This window comes from Myxine glutinosa, chromosome 11, assembly GCF_964187855.1.
Source record: "Myxine glutinosa chromosome 11, kmMyxGlut1.1, whole genome shotgun sequence".
NCBI lineage: Eukaryota > Metazoa > Chordata > Myxini > Myxiniformes > Myxinidae > Myxine > Myxine glutinosa.
The window spans coordinates 23,270,390-23,296,454 of NC_136271.1; the positions used below are offsets into that span (position 1 = coordinate 23,270,390).

Sequence of the window (26,065 nt, forward strand, 5' to 3'; positions counted from 1 at the left end):
TCCATACAGCAAATTGTCCATTTCATCAAGATTAAAATTGACGATCTTGATCAAAGCTTGGGTCAACAGGATGAAAAGTGACAATTTCAGATGAAAAATGATGATTTTGGAAGGTTGACCTTGAGTTGACCTTTGACCTTTTGACCTCAAATAGTTAGCTTCCCTATTTATTGACTCAATGTGCAAATGCTGTTCAATTTTCAAGTCAATCGGATGAAAATTGAGGATTTTGGAAACTTGGCCGATGTTGACCTCAAAAATACTTGGTGGTTGAATTTAGTGACCAGATATGCAAGTCCTCTTCGAATTTCAAGTCAATCGGATGAAAATTGAGGATTTTAGAAATTTGGCAAAGTTGGTGACCTTTGGCCTATTTTGACCTTTTGACCCCAAAAACAATAGGCTTCTTGCTTATGACTAACTCTACCATTTGGTGCAGTGTTGTGAAGATCGGTTGAAAATTGTGACCTGTAGGCCGGTGACAAACAGACAGACAGAACCACAAATGCAACCGACCAATATACTTGAAAAATCTTAGATTTTGCATGTCACACGCACGCACGCACGCTCGCACGCACACACACACACACACTCTCTCTCTAATACATTTTAGGGTACAGGTGCTTTTCTTTTGAAGAATTCAGCTGCGGTGTGCTATATGACATAAAACAATAAATTGAACAAAGAGAGAACCTCACTAGCTTCAATGCTGATTTGGTGAAAAAGTCTGATATCCATCCATGTTGATAATGTTGTCATGCACACAAAACTGGTCGAGAACTGTCATCTAACTGATCGATTCTAACACAATGAGACTGATCCGTCCTTCTGTGATCCAAACGATGCCACTTGACCGGAAGCAGGCCTGAATCGCAACTCGATTTCCAACAGAAAACAATAAACAAAGGTTTCTCGCTGTGTATGTCGCCTATTTATTTCCTTTGTGGTAATTTTACTTGGGGTAACTTTGTGGCTTTTTAATTGGGAAAACCTACATAGGGAGAAAAATCATTGTTTGGCTGTCCACCTCCGCTTTGTACTCGGACTTTCCTTTCCTTTCTCTTCTGTTCTTCTTCTTCTTCTTCTTCTTCTTAATCAAACGTACCCCTACTCCATACTAGACACAGGGCCATAGGGTGGATATCAATTTTTTTTTTTGATTTCATGACCTGAACCTAGGGATTTGGCAAGAAGGGTGTGGGATGAAGCCTTATGACCTCCAAAACATCTTGTTTTTTTTCACAAGCGATATCGTGGTACGTTACCGAGAACCGCTGCCCCAAAACACCAGTATACACCAATTGTATGTTACATTTGAAATACCCATTTACACAGTAAAAAAACAACACAAACTATATGATGTCATGTTCACATTGGTCTTGGCAGCAATATTTATTAATTCAGACCCCCAAAAGTAGTAAAAAGGTTGTTTTAACGACTTGGTAAAATAACATGCTGTTGATGCATTTATCAGAAAGTCATGTTTTTGGACCTTAAAACCTGCATAATTTTAAATTTTTGTACAATATTTGTGATTGGTGTTGCTACTACGATCCATGGTGGTTTACCAATGCTATTTTGAAACTGTTAATAGGTCCAATAAGTGTGTAAGGGGTGATATTTTAACCCATCAAAGACAATTACGTGGCGTACAAGCGAACCAGTGCGCATTGACGTCATGATAAACTCGAGATGGGCTGAACTATAGCCACAATTTGTCTCTTCGGCTTGGTCATGTTGAAACTTGTCCAAAACATCATACAAATAGTGCAGTTATTTCATCCTCTTCAGCATCAGAGTCTTCCTCATCTTCAGATCTGGAGTCTTTATCATCATTCTTATCATCAAAGTCAACATGGCCAGTTATGTTTGAGCAGTCGTTCCTGCCGCACTTGCACAAATCTGTGCACGGAATGTTATTCTGTAGGCAAGTGCATGTAGTTTCGTTGCTGCATCGTGTCTTCTTGCAGCTTCCAGTGCAGTTAGCAAGCTCCATCACGCTGTCTGGTGCAGGTGGAAGTGTCATCCAGTCTATGGCAAGTTCCTCTTCCATCATCCATCCATAGCCATCAGGGTCGGGAATGTCAGGGATGGGCTGCAGGCTCCTCTTGTAAATTCCTGAAATATTGAAGTGATCAATAACATTAAGAATGGAGATATACATATTTCCAAAACAACATCAGAGGTATATCATTAACACTAATAACAGTACAATCATATTATTGGGAAATTCTGTGTAGAGAAACATGCGAAATCCAAAACATCCTGCTCTGACTAAGTGTGGAGCAAAAAAATCTCTGGATCATCTACATGTCATGTTATCTTAACCACTCAACTGTACAGATAGTTACTTCAATTACTCTTTCAAATAGACTTGTTAATTTTGAACATTTACAAAGCATTGTTGTGACATTCAATATTTTGTTTTCAATTCAATAAACTTTCCCAATAATCGTCTTCATTAACACATGCTGCACCATATACTAGTACTCCTGTCCAAACATAAATTACAGGTGACGTTCAATATTCAAAGAAACAACCAATTAACTTACCAGCTTGGTAATTGGCTCTCTTGATGTGCTGTCTCAGGGCATCTTGGTTGGGAGGCATTGTGATCTCAGACGTTCTAGCAAGACGAAACATGTTGTACCTGGCCTCATTCACAGTAGTGATATTGTGCTGTCCATATAACTTGCAGACAAATGTCTCCAGTGCTTCCATCATGTCTGGATGTATGTCAAACCGTTCTCCAAGGTCCTTCAAGGCACCGCACAGCTCTGGATTCCTTAGTATGATGTTCAAGGCCTTCTTTTTGCCTTTGCCATAGAAGGCGCTTACACTATCACAGCCAGTAAAACAGTGTAGGCCTATCAAAGCTTGGCTGACATCATCCCCAATGCTATCGTAGATTGCTTTCAAGTCAATTGTCCTAAGGTTGACTCCCTTTCCTGTGTGGAAATATAGATGTGCAGAGATTTGGGGTACTAAGGCTATGCCGATTATGAACACATCTGTATCCGGACTAACGATGATGACGTCATTGCTTGTGTGTGCTGCATGCGCGGCATGGAGGAACATCCGTGTGTCCGCCTCTTCATGCATCGAATTTAGTGATGGCTCTTCTTTCACTTCAACTACCTGATCTGGAGTGCTGCTTCCTGTGAAGATATGGCATTTGGTTCCATGTGCCAAGAACACTGTAATTCCTCTGAGGTATGCTGTCTTGACCTTACTCCACGTCTCAAACAAGTATTCAATTAGCGACTCCTTGTTGTCACCGTTGGAGAGGAACTTCTTCCATTGTTGAGGAAGGGACTGGCCATATATTCGCATCACTTGAGACCCTCTGGCTGCTCTCTTCTCTCGCTCGGCGTTCATAATCGATACCTTTCGATAAGTATCGGTTACGAAATGGATCTCACTGGACTTGTTGCCCTCTGCTCCCTTGACAAGGCGCTTCAGTATTTCATGGGCCAGATTGAGAAATGTCCTTTCCCCGGTGAGTTTGTTGATATTCAATTTCTGTATCATTGCCATACCATCCATTACATACATGCCTCCTACTGAAATATCAACCACAGGTTTCTCTGCCTGACTTTCAAGTGCATGAAGTAGGTTGGCTTTGTTGGTCTTGACGAGGCAGCCTTGCACACTTGCCAAAGGAAGAGGTAGTGGGCCAAGAGAATAGGACATTAACTCTTGAAGATCAATTTTCCGGAACTGCCCGATGACAACAAGCCTTGCTAAGAGATTTCTGTCAGCCTTCAAAGACGCATCCTTTCCACGAATTTTCTTTTTCACAGCCTTAGACATGTTGGTGAATGTCTTAAGTTTCAGTTTCTTCATTGAGCCAAACAGGTCGACTGTCTCCGTCTGAAGTCGTTCTTTACATAGGGTGGTGAACTCTGTTTCTCCTCTTTCATATGCTGTGTTTAGATCTTCCTGAACTTCTCTCGTAGCCACCACACCAGATGTAACATGAACCAAGTCCTCTCCATCATATTCAAATGGATTAATCATGCTGTTTGTCATCTCGATTATTTTGTCAACATCAGCTTTGTCACGTAGCATGCGACTTTGTAGTAGATCGGAGCGTGTTGAGCTGTGCTCTTCATATCTGGACTTCCCTGCCATAACCTCGCATTCCCGTGCAATTGACCCCCTCGCGTGGTGTGACCAAATCCATCGGTTAACTGTCCCCTTGCTGGTAGTGAAACCGGTCATTCCCCCCTTGGTCTTGGAATCCCTGTTTGCTGTCTGCTCAATGGTCTGGTCGCAGGCGATTTGAGCAAAAGCTTTGTCGCTTCTCTGGGTAGCGAAATCGCCCTCCATAAATTTCTGATGAATGGCGGGATGGGTCTGCTGAACATCTGACATTTCCAGCCAGTATACTGGAAGGTATCTGCTATAATTAATGTGATCATAGGCAAATATCCATGGAAGCATACATCGTATGCTGGCGAGGTGAACATCCCAGTTGGCTTCTCGTGTCCCTCTAATGAATAGCAAGAGAAGCTCCACCGTCTCAATGTATGAACTCCAGAAGCGAAATGTTGGTTTGGTGTCACTTGCTTCTAAGAATTTGTCAAAGGAGGTTTTGAAGTCTTTGAACTTGTCACTGTTGAGAATGACATGGTAGTTTGGATGTGGGAAAGCTTCAGCTAAGTTTGACAAAAGTTCCTTCACTCTACCCGCCTCATGTTCTGGAATAGATTCAAAATATGCATCCAGAAGCATCTGCTGCATCGCGTCTGACATCAGCTTATGGGCTCGAACTGCCCTGTTGTAATGCTTGCCGCTGAACACTCCATTCACAGACCCCACTGCAACAATCTCTGACTCAACCAGGATGTCTTGGAGACCACCATCTCGAAATCTCTTTCCAATACAGCCAAGAAAGGACATTGCAGTGTGGAATGCCCCAAGTCGAATTACCAGTCTCTTCATGAACTGTGCATTCTTCCATCTAATGAGCTGTGCCTTGCAATAGATGGCTTGGTCAACGACAATGACGACTGCTTCCAACTGTAACTTGTCGGCGATCTGAACACTTCTCTGCAGTATTGTTAGTACCGTATTCATTTCAGTCGGAGTGGCATCAATGACAGGGAGATACCCTATCACGCTCTTTGGTGGAACTTCAACACAAGACAGTAGTTGGTTGAATCCTGTCCAATATGGCAGAGTCCCATCAATGCTGTACTTGGTGATGTGGTATGCTAGGTCTATCGTCTTAGGGTGCTGGAGTAATGGGAAGTACGTTGCTCGATCCAATGGAACGCTGGTTGCGAATGGAGCGGGTCCTTCTTTTCCCTCCATAATATGTGGCAAGGTTCACTGCAGGTGGCTGCATCGATCTCTCCCGCGTCCTCTTAACTGTAGTGACTGGTGCTGGTTGTACTACTTCATGGGATTGACTTGGTTGCTGTATTATAATCCCATTGGTATTGTGTGTTGTTCCACGCCCAGACAATGTCTCCTCCCCGAAGTCATTATTGTCCCATACGAGTGTGACATGCTTGCCCGCCTGAATGATTGATGGAAGAGCATCCTCTCCACGATGTAGTTCTTGGTTAGCCAGTGCAGTGTCATGATTTAAGACGACAGAGTTTGAGACGCAGTAACCAAACCCGTTCAGTAGGCTGATTAATTGGGCTGAACCTGAGAGATGACGTACTGTCATTGCAAGTGACAAATGTTTGGGCATCTGTTTCCTTCCCTTTGATTGGAGGTATATGATGTCCTGTGCAATTGTGAGAATTCTTCTATGTATTGTAGATTCTATCTTTACAAACTCATCAGAATCAGGTTCGTCTGACACTCCCACCATCCATGCAATAAAGTTATAGAGACAGGCAGGTACAATTGCTTCTGCGGCATTTGTTGTCAGGTGCTCAGAGGTTGGGGGCCATGGCATTTTTTTTTTTTTTTTTTTTTTTTGTATACAAGATCGAGGCTCGTGAAAGAGCGAACATTTATCACAGAAAGACAAACCGACAAACCGACACATAACCGACAAATAGAACAAATAACATCGGGAGCGGTAGAAAAGATGGGGAGAGAGGGGGAAGGACACAAACACAACATTTTAGAGCAGGAACCGAGAGACATGGAGACATCGAGAGATCTGTGGGAGGGAGAGGGCTTTGGGGGGGGAGGCATGGGAAAGGGGGTGGGAGAGGCATAAAACATATGGACACTGCCAGGACTACCAGGAAAGAAGTTGGAATTACAAACAAGGTGGATCTGGGGTGAATTAGTGGATCTGGGGTGAATTAAATATTTGGCTTGATCTCATCTATTGCATTTCTCAATTGTAGCGCAGTGAAGTAGTGTTCTCTAAGGTTATTCTCAGTATACCCAGGTTGCTTTGGTGGGGTTGGTTCAGAGTCGGATGTTTGTTCTGTCTCTGTTGTGTCATCACCTGAACCATGCATGGTTTCTTGCAACACTTTCTTTTCTTCAACCAGCACTTCAGTGGAGATGTCATTAACATACACAAGGTGTCCTTGGCAGCGCATATACGGGGTTAGAAAGCATAGTTGTGGAAATGTTTTCATCAGTCTTGTCTTGAGAAAGCCACTTTTGTAGTTTGATTCTATTCCGTGTGTTGCTTTGATTTGTTTCATGAACATGTCATTAAGTCGTTTCAGTCTGTAGATTTCCTTGTTGTCTATTATAAGATCCTTGACTGTTGCACAAAATAATGTGTATGCTTCTGAGTAGTTGGAGTCTCCTTGTTGCTCTGCATAAGGTGTTGTTGCTAGCTTGCCTAAATACCGGGTATACTCCTTGTAGCAGCGACCATGGTATTTTACCTCTATCGCAACACAATCGCGGTCTTGAATTTGAAGCTGCAGGTTTGTATTGTTGTTGTCTTTAGCAGCTTGCTGCAGTCTTGGTGCCTCAATTGTTGAGCACCTTGTTAGAGGCTCTTTTCTTCGGCCCCTTTTGCCTGTATTGATTGTTCTCTCTTTCTGACAAAGGATGCATATATTAGGCAACACATATTGGGATCTGGCTGAACATTTGGGCTTGCCTAAGCTGGAGCGTAGAGCACGTTTCTTGACTGGTTGTGGGCCTTTATGCACCTTGTCAATGTTGACGTTGATGTCATTGCATGTTGAAGCTGCAATAAATACACATAAAAGAAAACAATTAAAATTATGTGAGTTTAAAATGTCTAGACCTCAAGTCATGGTTAGCCCGACTAGATTCCCTCCCCCCCCCCCCCCCCTTCCTCAGACTTCCTTTTAAAAATTTATTTGTTTCACCTCGGCCCTACCTCCTTGCATAAATATTGGACAGTTCCTTCCATTCAAAATCGTTCGACTACACACAAAATCATTTTACATATACCTCACAAAAAAAAAAATCAAACTAAGTTTTGAAGCATTGTCATGATTTATTATTCAAGTTATTCAACCTACCAGTATTGGCTGCATTTTCTTCTCTCTTTTTCATGCTGCTTTGCACCCTGCTCACTCGTTGTTTATCGGTAAATCGTGAATAACACACTTGATGAAACGCTGCATCATGCGGTATAGCTATAGCAGGTATTGTTACCATACTGTTGCCACGTTCGCCGAATTCGTCAGCGTGGTTCTTCACGAAATTTCTCGCAATTTCAGCTTGATCACCTTCTAAATTCTGCCACGTAAGAACAAATTGCAAATATCGCGGCCATGTTATATCACTAAAATGTATTAAACTTGATCTTTTGGCCGGAGAAATGCACATATAACAGCGTTTCTCGCTCCCACCCTCGTCACCGTCACCGTCGCTGCTACTGGAGGCCGCCATTTTGATTACTCGCAGCCGGAAGCCCAGACATCGTTCGTAGCGCGAATAAGCGCGATCCTCATTGGTCAATACATCGAAATGCGTTCGAGGCTAAACGGAGATTTTGGAAATAAAATTATACATTTCAACATTATATTACAGACTAACGTACCAGAATCTGACTTGTGAAAAGTCATGAACATTATTTCTTAATTTTTTCTATATTATCATGCCAATTTGATGCCCACCCGATTTTCAGGTCACGAAATGAAATGAAAAATTGGAACACCTGGCAGTCTATACGTACTTACGTATGTATTACCTCCCCAAACCCCGGTTACGGTGCACCTCAGAGTCTCAAGAGGGAACGCGGCAGAAAGATTCATTATTTTGCGGGGTCTGATAAACCATGGTAAAACCACACCAATGCAATTGTAGAACAAAACAAGTAATTGCATTAAGAACTCTTACCTGCACAATAATAACACTATTAAAGAAAGTACAATGAAAATGTCATGTGCATCAAATGAACAATACATATGATGGTACCATCATTCCCCATCCCCAATGCTCCCAAAGCAATAAACTCACGAAACGACAAATGTGAGTGGGATGTAACATTCCCCAAAGTCCGTGCACGAATCTCCATGCTGGTTGAAGATCGAGGTCGTGCAGAACAGCAAATCAATAGGCAGGTATTGGCGTGACTGTGGATGAGGAGTTACGAGGTGCGAGGTCGATATGGGAATTGAGCCGATAGGTAAACCAACGGCAATCAACACGATGAGGTCGATACGGAAATCCCAACGGCAAAACAAGATGCACCAAGCGGACAGCCTCTTTTTCTTTGAGGACAAAATGGCATATAGGCCCGTAATGGAGGCGCTTGATTTCTCTCCAACAATACCTCACACTTGGTGATAAAACCTGAGACGCAGGTATAATTGCACTCGCAATATATGACGATATCGCGGACAATATCTTTCATGGGAAGCTTCAACTCCTTCGCGACCAATATCAAAAAAGTCCGCTCGCAGCCTCGACACGATTCACGGCTGTATCTCTCTCCTGGCCGTTCTCCTCCTCCTCCTCCTCCTCCTCCTCCTCCTCCTCCCCCTCCTCCTCCTCCTCCTCCACCTTCCGGTTCTTTGCCGCGTTTTTCTTTTTCCTCCACAAACATTTATTTTTACCTTTTTCTAAAGTCATCGCCATTTCACACAAAAATCTTAACAACAATATTACCTGACACTAAAAATTATGTCGGCCACCACATCGGCTTTTTTATGAGCACCTCGTTAATCATCTTTAAAAAATGGTGTTATAACACGCCCAAACCGTCCGTCCGTCCATCTGTCTGTCACCTCCATAACTCCAAAACCATGAAACCTAGCGGCCCCAAACTTTGCATGCATATACCTGGACCTCCAACAGGTTGCAATGATGAAAACTGGGTGTTTGAGTGTGTTATAACACTCTTTTCGAAGATTATGAACGAGGTGCTCATAAGAAAAAAACCTGAAAAAGCCTAACCAATATGGCGGCGTGCCATCTTGGTCAGCCCACTGCCACTCGCTGGGTTCTTGAGCTGCCATTTTGTTTTGGCCTATTCAAACGTGCCTTGCCTTGGAAACACGATCGATTATCATTACATAATTGAAGCATATCATCAAAATCTGGATTCGGATATGAGGTTTGGATGCTGTAGACTAAATAAATGTCCAAATCTGGAGTGAAATCTGACATTTACCATATCTAGCGATTTTTATAACTAAGTGTATATATTCATTTATTTAAGCGAGGCTGTCATTCTCCTTCTGGGGTTAGTTTTTTTATTTAACTTAATAATAAATTTTAACTTAATTCATACTTAAATGGGATAGGGTGTCACTCCACTGTACCTGCGATCTGTTTTTAAAATTCCTCGGCCATTTCAACCAGAAGGAATCAGCTTGCTATCGCTTGCCAAGCCAGTCATTCCTTATCTCCCATTTCGTTGAAGTGCTTGCTGGAGTGCTTAAACCGCTTGGCGAGGGCTCTACAAATGAAATCAGAAATACCTGTACTTAATTAATTAGTTAAGGCCGGGGAAGATTGACTGTGCTTTAACACCCTTTTTGAAACATGATTAAACACCACTTGGTGAACGCTATTCAGACTACTTTTGCAAGTCATGGTGTTACAGTAGACAGAGCTCCCTTTTTGTTTTTACGTACTCGTTCTTTTATTGACTAACATTTTTGTGCGATATATTTTCATTGTATTAATATAGTTATACTAGCAGAAGTGCCCGGCATTGCCGGGCGGGGGGGGGGGGGGGGGGGGGGAGGAGTTGGAGGTGAGGGGAGAAGAGGGAGGGGGGGGAGGGGAGAAGAGGGGGGGAGGGGAGGAGAGGAGGGAGGGGGAGAGGGAGGGGGAGGGGGGAAAGGGGAGGGGAGGGATATAGATGGTTACTGGCAATTGATCACATCCACAAATGATGTAATCCACACAATTTATGTACTTTACATAACGTTAATAGGAATACATGGCCGTGTAGATGGGAAATACAGTTTGTTTGAAATAAATCACAAATATCAGATGAAAGTTTTTAAAATTTAGAACTATTCTCACTCAGAGTTAAACATCACCGCAATATTACGTGGTTGCTTCAACGTTTTCTGTGAATTATATGTCATCGTGAGATTTTTTTTGGATTTTTTTTTTTTGAAATGAGATTTTTATATTAAAAAAAACGGCAAAAAAGCATCAGAACAGCAGTGAAAAAGCATCAGAACAGCAGTGAAAAAGCATCAAAACAGCAATGTAAAAGCATCAAAACAGCAGTAAAAAGCATCAAAACAGTATTCAATATATTTTCACTTTTACGTTTTGGCTAACTCGCTCACGAACCTGACGGAGATCCTGAGCGAGGATTGCTACGCTATGCTACGTTATGCTAACGCTACGTTAGCTACGCTACGCTACGTTCGCTATGTTCGCTACGTTATGGCTAAAAATATGGATCTAAAGATGAAAGAAAAAAAAACCTATGTGGTGTGAATGGCAATGTTCCTCACTGAAATGTGAAAAAACGCAATCGCTTTTCGCTCTGAATTACGTGTGAACGCGTAACTGTGAGATTATGGCAGCAAGGATGGAACATCACGTGATCGCAATGAGCGAATCAGCGCGCTGCTCTGCCACCGGCTCAGATTCCGTGTATAATGTTCCTCGCTGAAATGCGCTGAGGTAAATATGAATAAAAAATATGGATCTCGTCAAATATTTTTAGGTAGGCCATGTCCTTCCCAGGCTCAATGGCCATGTCTATGCCAAATATCAAGCACGTGAGCCTCTCCGTTTAGGAGTCTATTGGTAACATTACACACACACAAACTGTGTTTTATATATTATATAGATTAATATACCGACAAAAATATACTTATTAAAAAAACAACTAATCAAACGTCCGCCATGTCGAACTGTTTCATTGCAAATGTAAATTCGACATTTTGTCTGCTCTCAGTGGTTTCCACATTTTGCTGATTTGCTGCTTGATTTCCACATTTATAGAAGACTATTTGAAGGTATATCTTTGTGTTTGCAGTTTTTTCCCCTCCCCCTCTCCTCGGCCTCTTTTTTTCCCCCTCCCCCTTTACCCTTCCCCCTACTTCTCCCCTACTCCCTACCCTCCCCCTTCTCCTCCCCTCCTCTCTCTCACTTCCCTCCCACTCTCCTCCCCCTTCCTTCCCTCTCCCTTCCTACCCTCCTCCCCTCCCTTCCCCCTTCCCTCTCTCTCCTCCCCCTTCCCCCTTCCCTCTCTCTCCTCCCCCTTCCCCCCTCCCCTTCACTTCCATCCTCCCCGCCATCCTCCCCTCCATCCTCCCCTCCATCCTCTCCCTCCATCCTCTCCCCCTCCTCCCCCCCCCCCGTCTACCTCCATCTCCTCCACTCCCCCCTCTCCCTCCATCCCTCCCCACCCCCTCTCCCTCCTTCCTCACCTCCCCCCCTCTCCCTCCCTTCTCTTCCCCCTCCCCCTCTCTTCATATTCCGAGGAAGCGACTCATTATTAACCGGCAACGCCGGGTACTTTTGCTAGTATATAATATTGGAAAGAAAATGTACTCTAACGGAATAATTACTTGCACAGTATCATAATTTCACATGTTGAGAGCAGATATATTATAAACCACAATTTAAGTCTGTCAAGACAGTGTTTAACAGGGCCTTGTCTACCCTCCATCCCTTTTTATTTTCACTGTTAGGTGGGCTTTGTTACCTCCGCCACCAAAGGTTGGTGGAGGTTATGTTTTCACCCCTGTCTGTTTGTCTGTCTCTCTGTGAACAAGATATCTCAAAAAGTTGAGGACGGATTTGGACGATATTTGGCAGAGAGGTAGCTTATCTGACACTGACGAAATGGTTAGATTTTGGTGAAGATCAGGATTCGGATTCGGATACAAGAATTCTTTAATTCGAAAGTGATTCTTCACCATTGAGAGATTGGGCTAAAACCGATACGTAGCGGGATATCTCAAAAAGTTGTGGACGGATTCGGACGAAACTTGTTGGACACGTTGGGTGTGTGACAAGGACGAATTGATTCGAATTTGGTGAAGATCTGAATATGGATTCTGAATCGAGAATTATTTGATTTTTTTTTTTAAAAAGTGATTCTTCACCATTGAGAGATCGGGTGAAAAGCGAAATACAACATGATATTGAAAAAAGTTATGGACGAGTTCTGAATAAACTTGCCGGACGAGTTGGTTCGGTGACGAGAACAAGCCGATTAGATTTTGGTTGAGGTCCGAAGGAACCTCTGATGAGGTCTCTGTCAAAGTTTGGAAAAGGGAATCTGGAGAGTGAGAGAAGCCGTATGCTGTTCCTCCCAGTCTCTCCACAGAAACCCTGACCAGAACCCGCTACGGAATCATCGGTGGGGTCCTTTAGCCACCCCCACACCCCCACAACCCCCAGCAGAAGGAGGAACCGGTCCTGTGATCCTGACGGTGTAAACACCAAGTTTTCCCCGGATCGGCCGGAGACCCACCTCATGGCACATTGTGTGTGGGGAAACTGTAGCCTATTCGTCCCATCGGATCTAGGCAAGGGCGTCTCGCTTACCTCGACCAGGCCTGACCTACCCACTTATTTACCTTATCCTGCGCACATCTTCCAACCATTGTTTTGTCCATCTTTGTCTGAAAAGAAGAAAAAAAAGAATCGTAAAGCAAATGCCATAAACTACTGGAACTGATCGCAAAAATTACCGAACCAGGAGTGGCAAAGCTGTTTCATTTGTTTGAAGAACTTGTGTTGTGCATTGTAAAACATGCATGAGTGAGGGTGTAAACCCTCAGGTACACACACTCACCTTTAAGCTGAATGCTCATCTAACTCTAAACTGCCATCCCGGTGTTCCGGAGTCCCATCTTCCAACATTCGTTGGTGGACGCTAATGATGCCACGGTGTCCTTTGAGAAGAGTAGGCGAGCTGTCGCCAGCACCATGGCCAAGTTCCAAATTCCTGCCCTAATCTGCAAGAGGGCATTGCATCAGGGACACAGCCGTGCCCTCAGCCACTGATGCTACCACCAATGGTGGTAAGAGATGGTGGTGAACATCGTACACTGGGTTGTGCCTCATACCAACAAAGAAGAAGAAATGTACAATCAACCTTTGTCATGACACGTAGCTCTGATGATACACGATGCCCTAAATGTCAAATCGGAATGTCCATCGTTGTGCTCTCTTATCAATCCATCATGTGTGCATGATGGAATATAGTGTGTACATTGTTGATCACATTCTGCACACAAGTCCACAGAAACAAAATAAGGATTTATGATTAGAACCTCCTTCAGAGGCCATTTTTCCCCGCAGAGCAGGGGTTGGCCTTTTTCGGACACCGTGGTCCCCTTTTTGAAGCGATGTTTTACGGCCGGATGCCCTTCCTGCCGCCAGCCCTGTTAGTCGCCTCTTGCGACACGCAGGGAATTACCAGTGAACTGGTACTCAATTTGTGGACCTCAGAAGCATGACGGGCTGAGTCAACCCACCTGGTGTTAATTCAGCGATCGACCGGGATTAGAGCCCAGGATCCGAGGATCCCAAGCCGGCACCCTAACCTCTAAGCCAACACCAGGCCAGGGATTTATGATTGTATTTCACAAACTCGGTGTTATTCCTCAAGCTCCAGCTTCCCGAATGCGAACGCCGAGCCGCTTGTAAACCGGTTCAGATCCACGAAGGTTTAAAATGGATGATGTTGATCTGTGTATGTCCACATCTGATTGTGATTAGTGTGATCACTGATTTATCAACAATGACCTCTTTGTCCCATTCAGATAGTTTACCTTCTCACCCACCAAACGTGAAAATGATGTCCCATCTTGTCTTTGTGTTGCAATGGTTGCTTAAACACACAAAACTGCTTAACGGAATCCATAGCGATGCTTTTATTACTCAATCATGTAACTGAACTAAAGTTTCATGAAACAGAATCTTATGTACAAAGTACGTTACGTATGATCGTCACGATAACTATCGTACTGAAAGTCGTTGTATCGTATTGTCGCAAAGACTGTTGTAATACTTTGTTATATCGTATGGTTGAACCACCAATATGACACACATTATGTTTCGCTTTTTTTTCTTTTTTTTTGCATACAAGATCGAGGCTCGTGTAAGAGCTATTAACATTAGTGACAAAAAAAATCAAACCGACACATAAACCATATAATAAGGGGAGCGGTAGACAAGATGGGGAGAGAAGGGGAAGCACACAAACACAACATTTGAGAGCAGGGACATCGAGAGATCTGTGGGAGGGAGAGGGCTTGGGGGGAGGAGGCATGGGAAAGGGGGGGGGGGGAGGGAGTGGGTGAAGTATAAAACACATGGACACTGCTTGGACTTCCAGGAAAGATTTCGGTATTTCAAAAAAGTGGATCTGGGGTGAATTAGCGGGGGTAGAAAAGATCAAGGTTTTGGATGGAGTGACCATAAGAGATGGTGGTGAACAGCTGTTTTAATGACCTGGAGGGACGAGTGGGATTGAAGGGAGTGAGGGAGTTTGTTCCAGAGGCGGGAGAAAAGAGGAATGAAAGAGTGAAGGTGAGCAGAGAGTCTTGATTTCGGCAGTTTAACCATCAGAGGGTTGCTGGCAGATCTTGTGTGACCTGTAGGAATATTTGGGGGACAGAGCACAGAGAGAGCTGGGGGTGCAAGGCCGGAGAGGAGTCGGTAGAAGACAGAAAGACCACCAACCTGCCTGCGGTGAGTGAGTGAAAGGCCCTCACAATCGGCTTCATCGCAGGACATTCCAATGATTCTGAAAGCTTTGGTTTCAACAGCGTGTGAAGTCGAGCCAGGTGTGAGGCAGGAGCACCGGCCCAGAGGGGGGGAACAGTATTATGTTGCATTTGTTATTAAATATTTTGTTCTTTCTGATTTTCTTTAAAATGATGCAATTTTCTTTTCACAAGAACAATTACATATTTATTTGTTTGTTAAGCCTGGTGTTGGCTTAACGGTTATGGTGGCTGTTTTAAGATCTTAGGGTCTTGAGGAGTTTGTGCCCCTGTCTTGCTGTTAAATAACACCAGGTGGATGGACAGCCTGTCATCCGTCCTATGTTGGCAAAATAATTACGAGCTTACTGGGAACAGGGGGCACTGCATCAGCGGCACAGCCGTGCTCCCGGCAATGATGCAACCAGCAGCCACAGGCTGCACATGAAATGAATGAATTTGTTTGTTTTGCTTTTTTGCAGTGCCTGGCCATGCAGGACGTTTGGTGCTGGGAGAGTTGGGCGGGCACATATGTGTTGTGATGCAGGGGCGTTTTCACATGTATGAGGGTTATTCGGCTAATACGGTTAGTCGGCATCTTGCCTGATCACCCATCGTTTTGACATGTCTTGCCCATTCTTTGCTTTTCTCTGCCCATGTGACGTTCTGTGAGCGGTGATTGTAATCGTCGCTTTACGCAGGTCGTGTTCCCGGTGCGTGTCATGAAGCTCCTTGGCGTGCACACTCTGCTGCTCACAAATGCTGCTGGAGGCCTCAATCCCGAGTACAATGTTGGTGATATAATGCTCATGAAAGACCACATCTTCCTTCCTGGCCTGGCTGCCCATGGACCTCTGGTTGGACCCAATGATGAAAGGTCATCATTCACTGTGCCTTTCCTCCTTAGCATTCCACCATAAATAGGAGAATGCGCTTGGAGTTTGTTTTAATAAACCAAATCTTGTTCAGGGAAATTGCATCTGGGAAGCAGAAATCCTTTTAAAATCGATGTCTCCAAGTGCTAAGTGAACTCAGCAAGACGCGAGTGAAATCTCGGCCCCTTATCCGATGTGCTGGCGCTAAGGTGGGCATCGATTGTCAAACGTTCACCTAATTTATTGTACATAATATATATTTTTTATCAAGTGGGAGAAAGACGGCCCCAATTGTATGTCATCCCACAACACTTCATGTCACATACCTTATGTCGCATGTCAAAAAAATAAAATAAAAGGGATTCTGGGTATTGGGTAAAAGTACAAAGGTTGGACCTTCGCTGTGTAGGTGCTCAAGGGATGGAAAACTCTTTCTAAATTCCATCAACAGATATAAGCTGTCTGCCTTGTTACCATCTAAGCCTGGTGTTGGCTTCATGGTTAGGGTGCCGGCTTGGGATCCTAGGATCCTGGGTTTGAATCCCGGTCGATCGCTGAATTAACGCCAGGAGGGTTGACTCAGTCTGTCATCCTTCCGAGGTCGGCAAATGGAGTATCAGTTCACTGGTAATTCCCTGTGTGTCGCAAGAGGTGACTAACAGGGTTGGCGGCAGGAAGGGCATCCGGCCATAAAACATTGCTTCAAAAAGGGGACTATAGTGCCCCAAAAAGGCCAACCCCTGCTCTGCGGGGAAAAATGGCCTCTAAAGGTGGTTCTTTCTTGTTACCATTGCCAGAGGAAAGGGTCTATTTGTAACCACCCAATCCACCCAAGTTTTGTCATAATCCATCCACAACGTTTTGAAATATAAACTATATATTGTTTTTGGTCCTTTTTATACATAGTTGAGGCACATGGAAGAGCTAGTACATTGAACGAATCAGGATGCAACAGACAAAAACAGGATGCGTAATATGCATGTATGGAGAAAGAAACTCCAAGAAGTTAAAACTGGAAAATTATGAGAGATTTAGGTGGGGTTAACGAGGGTAGAAGAGATCATTGTTTTTGGATTGAGGATAATCTGAGATGGTGTTGAACAGCTGTCTTGAAAAACCTGGAGGGAGGGATGACATTGAAGAGAGTGTGGAAGGTGGTTCCACAGGTGGGAAAGAAAAAGAAATAAATGGGTGAAGGTGAGCAGTGATCCTGGATTTAGGTAGCTTCACCAGAAGGGGTTCATGGTGGACCGTGTGAGCCCCTGAAACCGGGGGGGGGGGGGGGGGGGCAAGGGGGCGGGGACAAAGCATGGAAGGAGTCGAGAGTGCAAGACCAGAAAGGAGGCGCTAGAAGGCAGAGAGACCACCGACCTGTCTGTGATAGTGAAGTGATAGATTCAGCTTCAGTGCAGGAGATTCCAATAATCCTGAAGGTCTGAACCTCTTCAAGAGGATTGTTAATAAAATAGATAGGAAGTGTTTGCTTGATGGTTCGTTCAGAGAGAGAGAGATCGTGAGAGTGTGAGATTTGTCAGGATTGAAAGACATATTCGAAGAGTTTTGCCATCTTGTTTTTTGTTTTTTTTCTTTAAAAAAATCTCCCTATTTCTCAATGATGAAGAATCACTTAAGAAAAAAAAAATTTGGGATCCGGATCTTCACCAAAATCAAATAATTTCTTCTTTGTCACGCAACCAACCTTTCAACCGAGTTTCGTCCGGATCTGTCCACAACGTATTGAGATATCCTGCTCACAAACACACAGGGGTGAATACATGACAAGTCCTGGCGAGGGTCTGCAATCAACCGATTGCTCTTTCTACTTGTAAAAGTTTTTCACGGCACCAAGAGAAATGCTTCATGCAACTTGCATAAAGTGCATAAAGCAACTTGCATAAAGTGCATAAAGCAACTTGCATAAAGTGCATAAAGCAACTTGCATAAAGCAACTTGCATAAAGTGCATAAAGCAACTTGCATAACGTGCATAAAGCAACTTGCATAACGTGCATAAAGCAACTTGCATAAAGTGCATAAAGCAACTTGCGTAAAGTGCATAAAGCAACTTGCATAAAGTGCATAAAGCAACTTGCATAAAGTGCATAAAGCAACTTGCATAAAGTGCATCAAGCAACTTGCATAAAGTGCATAAAGCAACTTGCATAAAGCAACTTGCATAAAGTGCATAAAGTAACTTGCATAAAGTGCATAAAGCAACTTGCATACAGTGCATCAAGTAACTTGCATAAAGTGCATAAAGCAACTTGCATAAAGTGCATCAAGCAACTTGCATAAAGTGCATCAAGCAACTTGCGTAAAGTGCATAAAGCAACTTGCGTAAAGTGCATAAAGCAACTTGCATAAAGTGCATAAAGCAACTTGCATAAAGTGCATAAAGCAACTTGCATAAAGTGCATAAAGCAACTTGCATGAAGTGCATAAAGCAACTTGCATAAAGTGCATAAAGCAACTTGCGTAAAGTGCATAAAGCAACTTGCATAAAGTGCATAAAGCAACTTGCATAAAGTACAAAAAGCAACTTGCATAAAGTGCATAAAGTAACTTGCATAAAGTGCATAAAGCAACTTGCATAAAGTGCATAAAGCAACTTGCATAAAGTGCATAAAGCAACTTGCATAAAGTGCATCAAGCAACTTGCGTAAAGTGCATAAAGCAACTTGCATAAAGTGCATAAAGCAATTTGCATAAAGTGCATAAAGCAACTTGCATAAAGTACATAAAGCAACTTGCATAAAGTGCGTAAAGCAACTTGCATAAAGTGCATCAAGCAACTTGCGTAAAGTGCATAAAGCAACTTGCATAAAGTGCATAAAGCAATTTGCATAAAGTGCATCAAGCAACTTGCGTAAAGTGCATAAAGCAACTTGCATAAAGTGCGTAAAGCAACTTGCATAAAGTGCATAAAGCAACTTGCATAAAGCAACTTGCATAAAGTGCATAAAGTAACTTGCATAAAGTGCATAAAGCGCATAAAGCAACTTGCATAAAGTGCATAAAGCAACTTGCATAAAGTGCATAAAGCAACTTGCATAAAGTGCATAAAGCAACTTGCATAAAGTGCATAAAGCAACTTGCATAAAGTGCATCAAGCAACTTGCATAAAGTGCATCAAGCAACTTGCGTAAAGTACATAAAGCAACTTGCATAAAGTGCATAAAGCAACTTGCATAAAGTGCATAAAGCAACTTGCATAAAGTGCATAAAGCAACTTGCATAAAGTGCATAAAGTAACTTGCATAAAGTGCATAAAGCAACTTGCATAAAGTGCATAAAGCAACTTGCACAAAGTGCATAAAGCAACTTGCATAAACTGCATAAAGCAACTTGCATAAAGTGCATAAAGCAACTTGCATAAAGTGCATAAAGCAACTTGCATAAAGTACATAAAGCAACTTGCTCTCAAATGCAATGCTGTATGTCGGCCTATATAAATTCCCACCTTTCCTTCGTTGCGAGTTGCAATGTGTTAATCATACTAATCCTGTATATGCCATTTCCAGTTTTCCTTGGTGTCGATGCATTCTACGAATGCCTAACATATGACTGATGATCGATTACTTATCTTGCCTTCATTTCCTGCACTTATTTGAAGTGCTGTTTCCCCAGATCCCGCACATTAATCTTATGATGACAATCCCAACCTTCCACGTTTTGCAGATTTGGTCCTCGTTTCCCATCCACATCAGATGCGTACGACCAAGAGCTGCGTGCCATCGCACGGGCTGTAGCTAAAGAGCTGAAATTAGGCCAACGTTTACGTGAGGGAGTCTACGTTATGGAAGGTGGCCCAGCTTTTGAGTCTGTCGCCGAGTGCAGGATGTTGAAGTTGATGGGAGGCGATGCTGTTGGTATGTAACTCTTCTTTGTTCCGTGTTGTTACCCTCGCCAGAGGAGAGGGTATTGCATTTGAGTCCGTTTCTTTGTCTGTCTGTTTGTTTGTCTGTTTGTTTGCTTGTCTGTTTGTCCACACAGAATAAATATGATTTTCTCTGCAACCGTTGGTCTGATTGACAGGAAATTTTCACCTTAGATGCAACTCCACCTGTATAATTTTTATAATTATGACGTCATAGGTCACGTGGTTTAGCCGCCATCTTGGAAAAATCGAAAAACTTTGCACCTCTATATCTCGGAAAGTGCTGAATAGAAAACATTGAGCCATGGCTCATTGTAAAGAGCTCTCCATGGGGAATAAAATATGTTAATGATGTCATAGGTGCCTCCATTATGACATCATAATTCGACATGTACAAAACTTCATCCTATCAAGATGAAATTTCTTGAGCATAATCTAGGAATAAATACGTTGGGGAAAAAAATAAAATAATGATGACGTCATCGGTCACGTGGTTCGGCCGCCATATTTGTTTTAACACAACAGCCTTAAAAACCACTGAAAATACATCCTGGCGAGGGTTTGCAATCTGATTGCTCTTTTTTTTTTTTTTTTCTTTTTCTTTTTTTGTATACAGAATCGAGGCTCGTGAAAGAGCGAACATTTATTTCACAAACAAATCGAACAGACAAACAAAATATATCAAAAGAGGGAGCGGAAGACAAGATTGGGAGAGAAGGGGAAGCACACTAACACAACATTTGAGAGCAGGGAGATGTGTGGGAGGGAGAGGGCTTGGGGGGAGGAGGCGTGGGAAGGGGGTGGAGGGGTGGGAGAAGTATAAAACACAAGGACACAAAGGACTTCCAGCACAGAAGTTGGTATTTCAGAAAAGTGGATTTGGGGTGAAATTAGCGGGGGTAGAAAAGATCAGGGTTTTGGATGGGGGAAGATAAGAGATGGTGGTGAACAGCTGTTTTAAAGACCTGGAGGATGGAGTGGGATTGAAGAGAGTGAGGGAGTTTGTTCCAGAGGTGGGAGAAAAGAGGAATGAAGGAGTGAAGGTGAGCAGAGAGTCTTGATTTTGGCAGTTTAACCATAAGAGGGTTGCAGGCAGATCTTGTGCGACCTGTAGGAATATTTGGGGGACAGAGCCCAGAGAGAGCTGGGGGGGGGGCAAGGCCAGAGAGGAGTCGGTAGAAGAGGGAAAGACCACCAACCTGCCTGCGGTGAGTGAGTGAGTGAAAGGCCCTTGGAGTTAGCTTCATCGCGGGAGATTCCAATGATTCTGAACGCTTTGGTTTCAACAGCGTGAAGACGAGCCAATTGTGAGGCAGGAGCACCAGCCCAGAGGGGAGAGCAGTATTCCATTGAGCTGCGGATGAAAGCCTTGTATGTGGTGAGGAGCTCAGGTGTGCCAAGGAAGGACTCCGCACGACGGAGGATGCCCAGTCGGCGACTGGTTTTGGAGGCCAGATTTGAAATGTGGTTTCCCAGGAAAGATCATGGCAGATAGTGAGACCTAAAAGCTTGAGTGACAGAACTTCTTGGAGAGGATTATTCAGAAAGTGGATGGGAGGGTTGTCCAGTCGGTCTTTTCGGAGAGACATCGTAAGAGTGTGAGATTTGTCAGGATTGAAAGACATGTTCCACTTGTTTGTCCAGTCTGTGATTTTGTCCAGGTCTGCAGAGAGTGAGGAGGCTGCAGACTGCCGATCTGAGGGATGAGGAATGGAGCGACAGAGAGTAGAGTCATCAGCAAAGAGATAGAGAGGATTTTCAAGAGAGTCAGAGAGATCATTGATGAAGACCAGAAAAAGCACAGGGCCGAGAACACTGCCTTGGGGAACTCCAGCCTGAACAGGAAGAGGAGATGAGAGAAACCCATTCAGGGCCACACGTTGACTATGACTAGAGAGGAAGTCCGCCAGCCATGCGTGGAGATTTCCATGGATACCAAAGGAGGAGAGTTTGGTGAGCAGAGCGGGGTGCCAGACCGTATCGAAGGCACGTGATATGTCAAGGGAGACAGCTCTAATTTCCTGTTTGGCATTGAGGACCTCCATCCATTGTTGAGAAAGCAGAAGCAGCATGTCCAGAGTAGAGTGACCAGGTCTGAAACCAAATTGATGATCAGAGATCAAGCCATTGGAGAAGAGGAAAGATTTCATATCCGAAGCAATGATGGATTCCACGACTTTGCTGATAATTGGGAGAAGGCTGATTGGTCTGTAGTTGCTCGGATCTGTTTTTGCACCTTTTTGTGAAAAGCGGTGATGTTGGCTGATTTCCAAACAGATGGCAGATGACCTTGAGCAAAAGAGAGGGCAAAGAGAACAGAGAGAGGGAGTGAAAGAGCGGAAGAACAGGATTTTAGGACCCGTGGGCTGATGCCGTCAGGTCCAGTTGCAGAATCAGAGTCGAGGGTTGACAGAAACTTTTCCACCTTGTCAGGAGGAAAGGACACAGAGTCCAGGAGCAGCTGGGTACGACTGGGTATGGTGGGTACAGAGAGGGATGGGTTTGGGACAGAAGATTTAGAGGCAAACAGAGTTGAGGCATTCAGCTTTTTCACGTGCGGAGTCAGCCGTGTAGCCGTTTGAGGTGAGGGAGGGGATGGAGGGGGAACAAACACCAGAAACAGATTTGACCAGACGCCACCAGGATTTGGAAGAGGGTTCCAAATATTTTGACCCAGGGGTTAACCCACGAGTTAACCCACGGGTTGACCCACGAGCCTCGATCTTGTTTGTATTGTGTACGTGACCTCGGCACGTAGCTATTGATCTTCTTTACGATTTGCTGGATAATTTTCAGATTTAATCCAGCCCCCGCTTATATCCAATTCTCAGGACATTCGATACTTGCAAGTCCAATTACATTATGGAGTTTGCCTTTACATATGCACCAAAGTTGTGTCAATTGACAGATTTCCTTATATTTAGTATAACCCACTTTTTTGAAATACCAACTTCTTTCCTGGAAGTCCTAGCAGTGTCCATGTGTTTTATACCTCTCCCACCCTCCCATCCCCCTTCCCTTGCCTCCTCCCCCCAAGCCCTCTCCCTCCCACAGATTTCCTGATGTCCCTGCTCTCAAATGTTGTACTTGTGTGCTTCCCTCTCTCTGCCCATCTTGTTTTCCGCTCCCTTTATCTTGCGTTTTATGTGACAGTTTGTCTTTTTGTGATTAATGTTAGCTCTTACACGAGCCTCGATCTTGTATACAAAAAAAATAAAGACCCTTTTTGTCAATTTAGAGATAAATACAGAAATTAGGAAAACAATAATTGTTTGCTTGTTTTCAAAGAGAACTTCATAATTCCAAGTAAAGTTATCGAATATTTAGGGAAAAATCATCATGTTTGAATCTGCATTTGGTGACTTCACAATGCTAATAGTATGTGGGACATCAAAGGGGGAGGGGCAGGGGGAGAGGGGGGCATGGCAGCTAAATTTCCACAACTTAATACATGTACATGGCCCCATAAGTTTTATTTCAAAAACATTTCCATTTCTTTCACCAAATTCTGACTTGCACCTTTGATTATGAATCCCTTTTAGGCCCTTTCATTAGTTTTTATAGTTTTTACCATAAAACCATTTTTAACGTTTTTTTCTTTTTCTTTTTTGTAGTACAATAATGTAATGTGAAAAATGATGCAGCAAATGCAATTTTGTTTTCCATTAAAGTAGTTTCAGGCCCCCACCCACATATGTTCCAGGATTGGACAAAATATCTCACGTCTTTCACAGCCAATCAGGGACCCACCAGATTATGACATTCCTGCTTCCACAAATTACTGGAAAATTGATCAAGTTGAATTTGATGCTTTAATGATGAATCATTTTCGTCTAGAACGAAGTGAAAAAAATTCATAATTATGATGTCTGGCATTGCTCAGTTTTTCAAATTAGAATTTGGTTTCTCTTTAACGTGGGTCTCGCATGTGATTATTTGTGTTTGATCGACATGTGACTTGGCTTGTCATGGTAGGCATGAGCACGGTGCCTGAGGTGCATGCCGCACGTCACTGCGGCATCAGAGTCTTCGCCATCTCCCTGATCACCAACATGGCCGTGCTGGAGTTCGATAGTCCGGAGCATGCCACCCACGCCGAAGTGTTGGAGACTGGCAAAAGGAGTGCCGCCAACATCCAGCAACTGATTATCAACCTCTTGACCCGTATGCCACCGCCTGCCCACAATGACTGAACCGTAACTGGGCCTGGGAAACAGAAAATGAACCAATGCTTGGTCTAGCACTTCTTGATAATTTTTTCTTTGCACTGCTTGAAATAACTAATATTTCCTCAATTTGTTTGATTAATCTTTGGCATAAGCTTGAACCTGGGAATGTAAATTCCTCCTTTTGCAAAGTTATGATCAGGGCTGGCAGGATGGCCGAGAGGTACACACACTCGCCTCGAAGTTCTCTCCTGGGTTCGAATGTCGACCTAGCTATAAACGCTCATCCTAGTGCTTCACAAATAGGACCTCAAACTGGGCGTCCCCATCTGTCGACATTAGTTTGTGTCGGTGTCTTTCGCAAAGAGTAGGAGAGCTATCACCGGAACCATGAACAAATTACAAATTCCTGCCCTGACTTCCTGAGTCAGAGTGGTGACCCGATCAGGATTGTAGCTTCGTAACAGCTTCAGCACCCCCAGTGCTCTGCATCATGATGATGATGAAGATTATTATTATGATCATATTATTTGTGTTTTTTCTTTTCAATTTCATCCAAATATTTTCGTTCCAATCGCAATTTGTTCGCAAAGCTGCCATTGGTTTCAAATGCTACCTGACCCCAGGCTTCTTTTTTTACTTGAAAAAGCTTCGTTTTGCAGTTTTTTCTTCACTCTTCAAACGAATCTTGCAAAAGCAATTGTTTGTGAAAACATTAAGTTTAAAAGTTGATTACATTTTGTTTTTGCTTTGAGCAAAAAAAAACTTTATTTTTATACAAAGCAAAGTACTTGTTTTTCTGATGTGCAGTTTGAGAGGCACATTCCATTTAATTACAGAGTTTGATAATGTTATACAGTACTGTACTTCCTATGAATACTATGCATGTTGCAAACTTTTTATATGAACATGAAAACAAAGATGTTAAATTCTCTGATTGGTTTAAGATAATCATCCCAAAAGTTGAAATGTCTAATCTCTCACCTTACATCCGAGATGTTACACTCCCTGAGAAGATGTCCCCCCCTCTCTGAAACAGCACCACCCCCCACCCCGCCGAGGCAATTACCGATCGCCCTCCCCGAAGGGTCCCCCCTCCCCCAATGCGTCCTCCACTCCCCCCGAGACGTCTCCCCTACCTCCACAAGACATTCCCCCATGAGACATATCGTACTGTATGTACTGCCAACTAGCTGATGTTTCAGAGGCACATTCCATGGAAAATGAAAAAAATTATCAATCTCAATCCTTTATGCTTTGATCATACATTCCAACTCTCCCCTTACCCCCAATATCATTTCAACCTTTCCCTTCCCTCCCAACTCTGACCACATTCCCTTTGTTCTCTCATCTTCCAACCTCCTTTTCCTTTTATGAATTTAAATGTTCTGATTATCCTTTCCCTCTCTTCTTCCCTTTCCCCAATGTACATGTAATAAATGTCCCGAAGCTTGACATACAAATGCATCGTTTTGCAGTTGAACTTACCTAAGGTTCTGGTTGTAGCTTTCATTTTGTTTCAATGTTATTGCTTTCAACAAATTTTCTTTGAGAATATAATAAACCTTGAGAATCTACAGAAATGTTTTGTTAAAAGTATTTTTCTATTTCAAGGCTAATCTTGATTTGGTGCATGTGTGCATCAAAGCTATAGGGCTAAATCTTTCTTTGAAAAAGATTGTGTACAGAAATCTTGGCTCAACAGAATAGTGCCTAGAGAAATCCCGATCCGACTATAAACTTAGATTTGTGTTTCGCAAGCAGGGTCATCACATGCGCCGTCCTCTGGATGAATGTCAAGCTATGAACGGAACCCTCTCCTCAGTGAAAGACACATGAAAGCCCGCTTGGAGTTTGCAAAAAAGCACCTAAAGGACTCTCAGACTGTGAGAAACAAGATTCTGTGGGCTTTCATGCGTCTTTCACTGAGGAGACGCTTCCGTCTGGCCACTCTGCCATAAAGCCCAGATCGGTGGAGTGTTGCAGTGATGGTTGTCCTTCTGGAAGTTTCTCCCATCTCCACACAGGATCTCTGGAGCTCAGCCAGAGTGACCATCGGGTTCTTGGTCACCTCTCTTACCTCTCTCCGACG

At 43.4% G+C, this 26,065-nt stretch overlaps 2 protein-coding genes across 2 annotated transcripts in view; one reads left to right on the forward strand and one right to left on the reverse strand.

Annotated features, from left to right (window-relative positions):
* Window positions 1–25,556, forward strand: part of LOC137436098 (purine nucleoside phosphorylase) — a 32,063-nt gene extending 6,507 nt beyond the window's left edge. The window contains exons 3-6 of the mRNA XM_078786486.1: window positions 15,539–15,642; window positions 15,758–15,933; window positions 19,609–19,799; window positions 23,783–25,556. Coding sequence (XP_078642612.1) covers window positions 15,539–15,642; window positions 15,758–15,933; window positions 19,609–19,799; window positions 23,783–24,000 — 689 coding nt within the window. The 3' untranslated portion in view covers window positions 24,001–25,556. The remainder of the gene's footprint in view (window positions 1–15,538; window positions 15,643–15,757; window positions 15,934–19,608; window positions 19,800–23,782) is intronic.
* LOC137422365 (uncharacterized) lies at window positions 1,433–3,369 on the reverse strand. The gene is made up of 2 exons (XM_078786485.1): window positions 2,553–3,369; window positions 1,433–2,118 (listed from the first exon to the last, which is right to left on the reverse strand). The coding sequence occupies exons 1-2, from the start codon at window positions 3,331–3,333 to the stop codon at window positions 1,757–1,759; spliced, it is 1,143 nt and encodes a 380-aa protein (XP_078642611.1). The 5' UTR covers window positions 3,334–3,369; the 3' UTR covers window positions 1,433–1,756.
* Window positions 25,557–26,065: the final 509 nt, after the last annotated feature.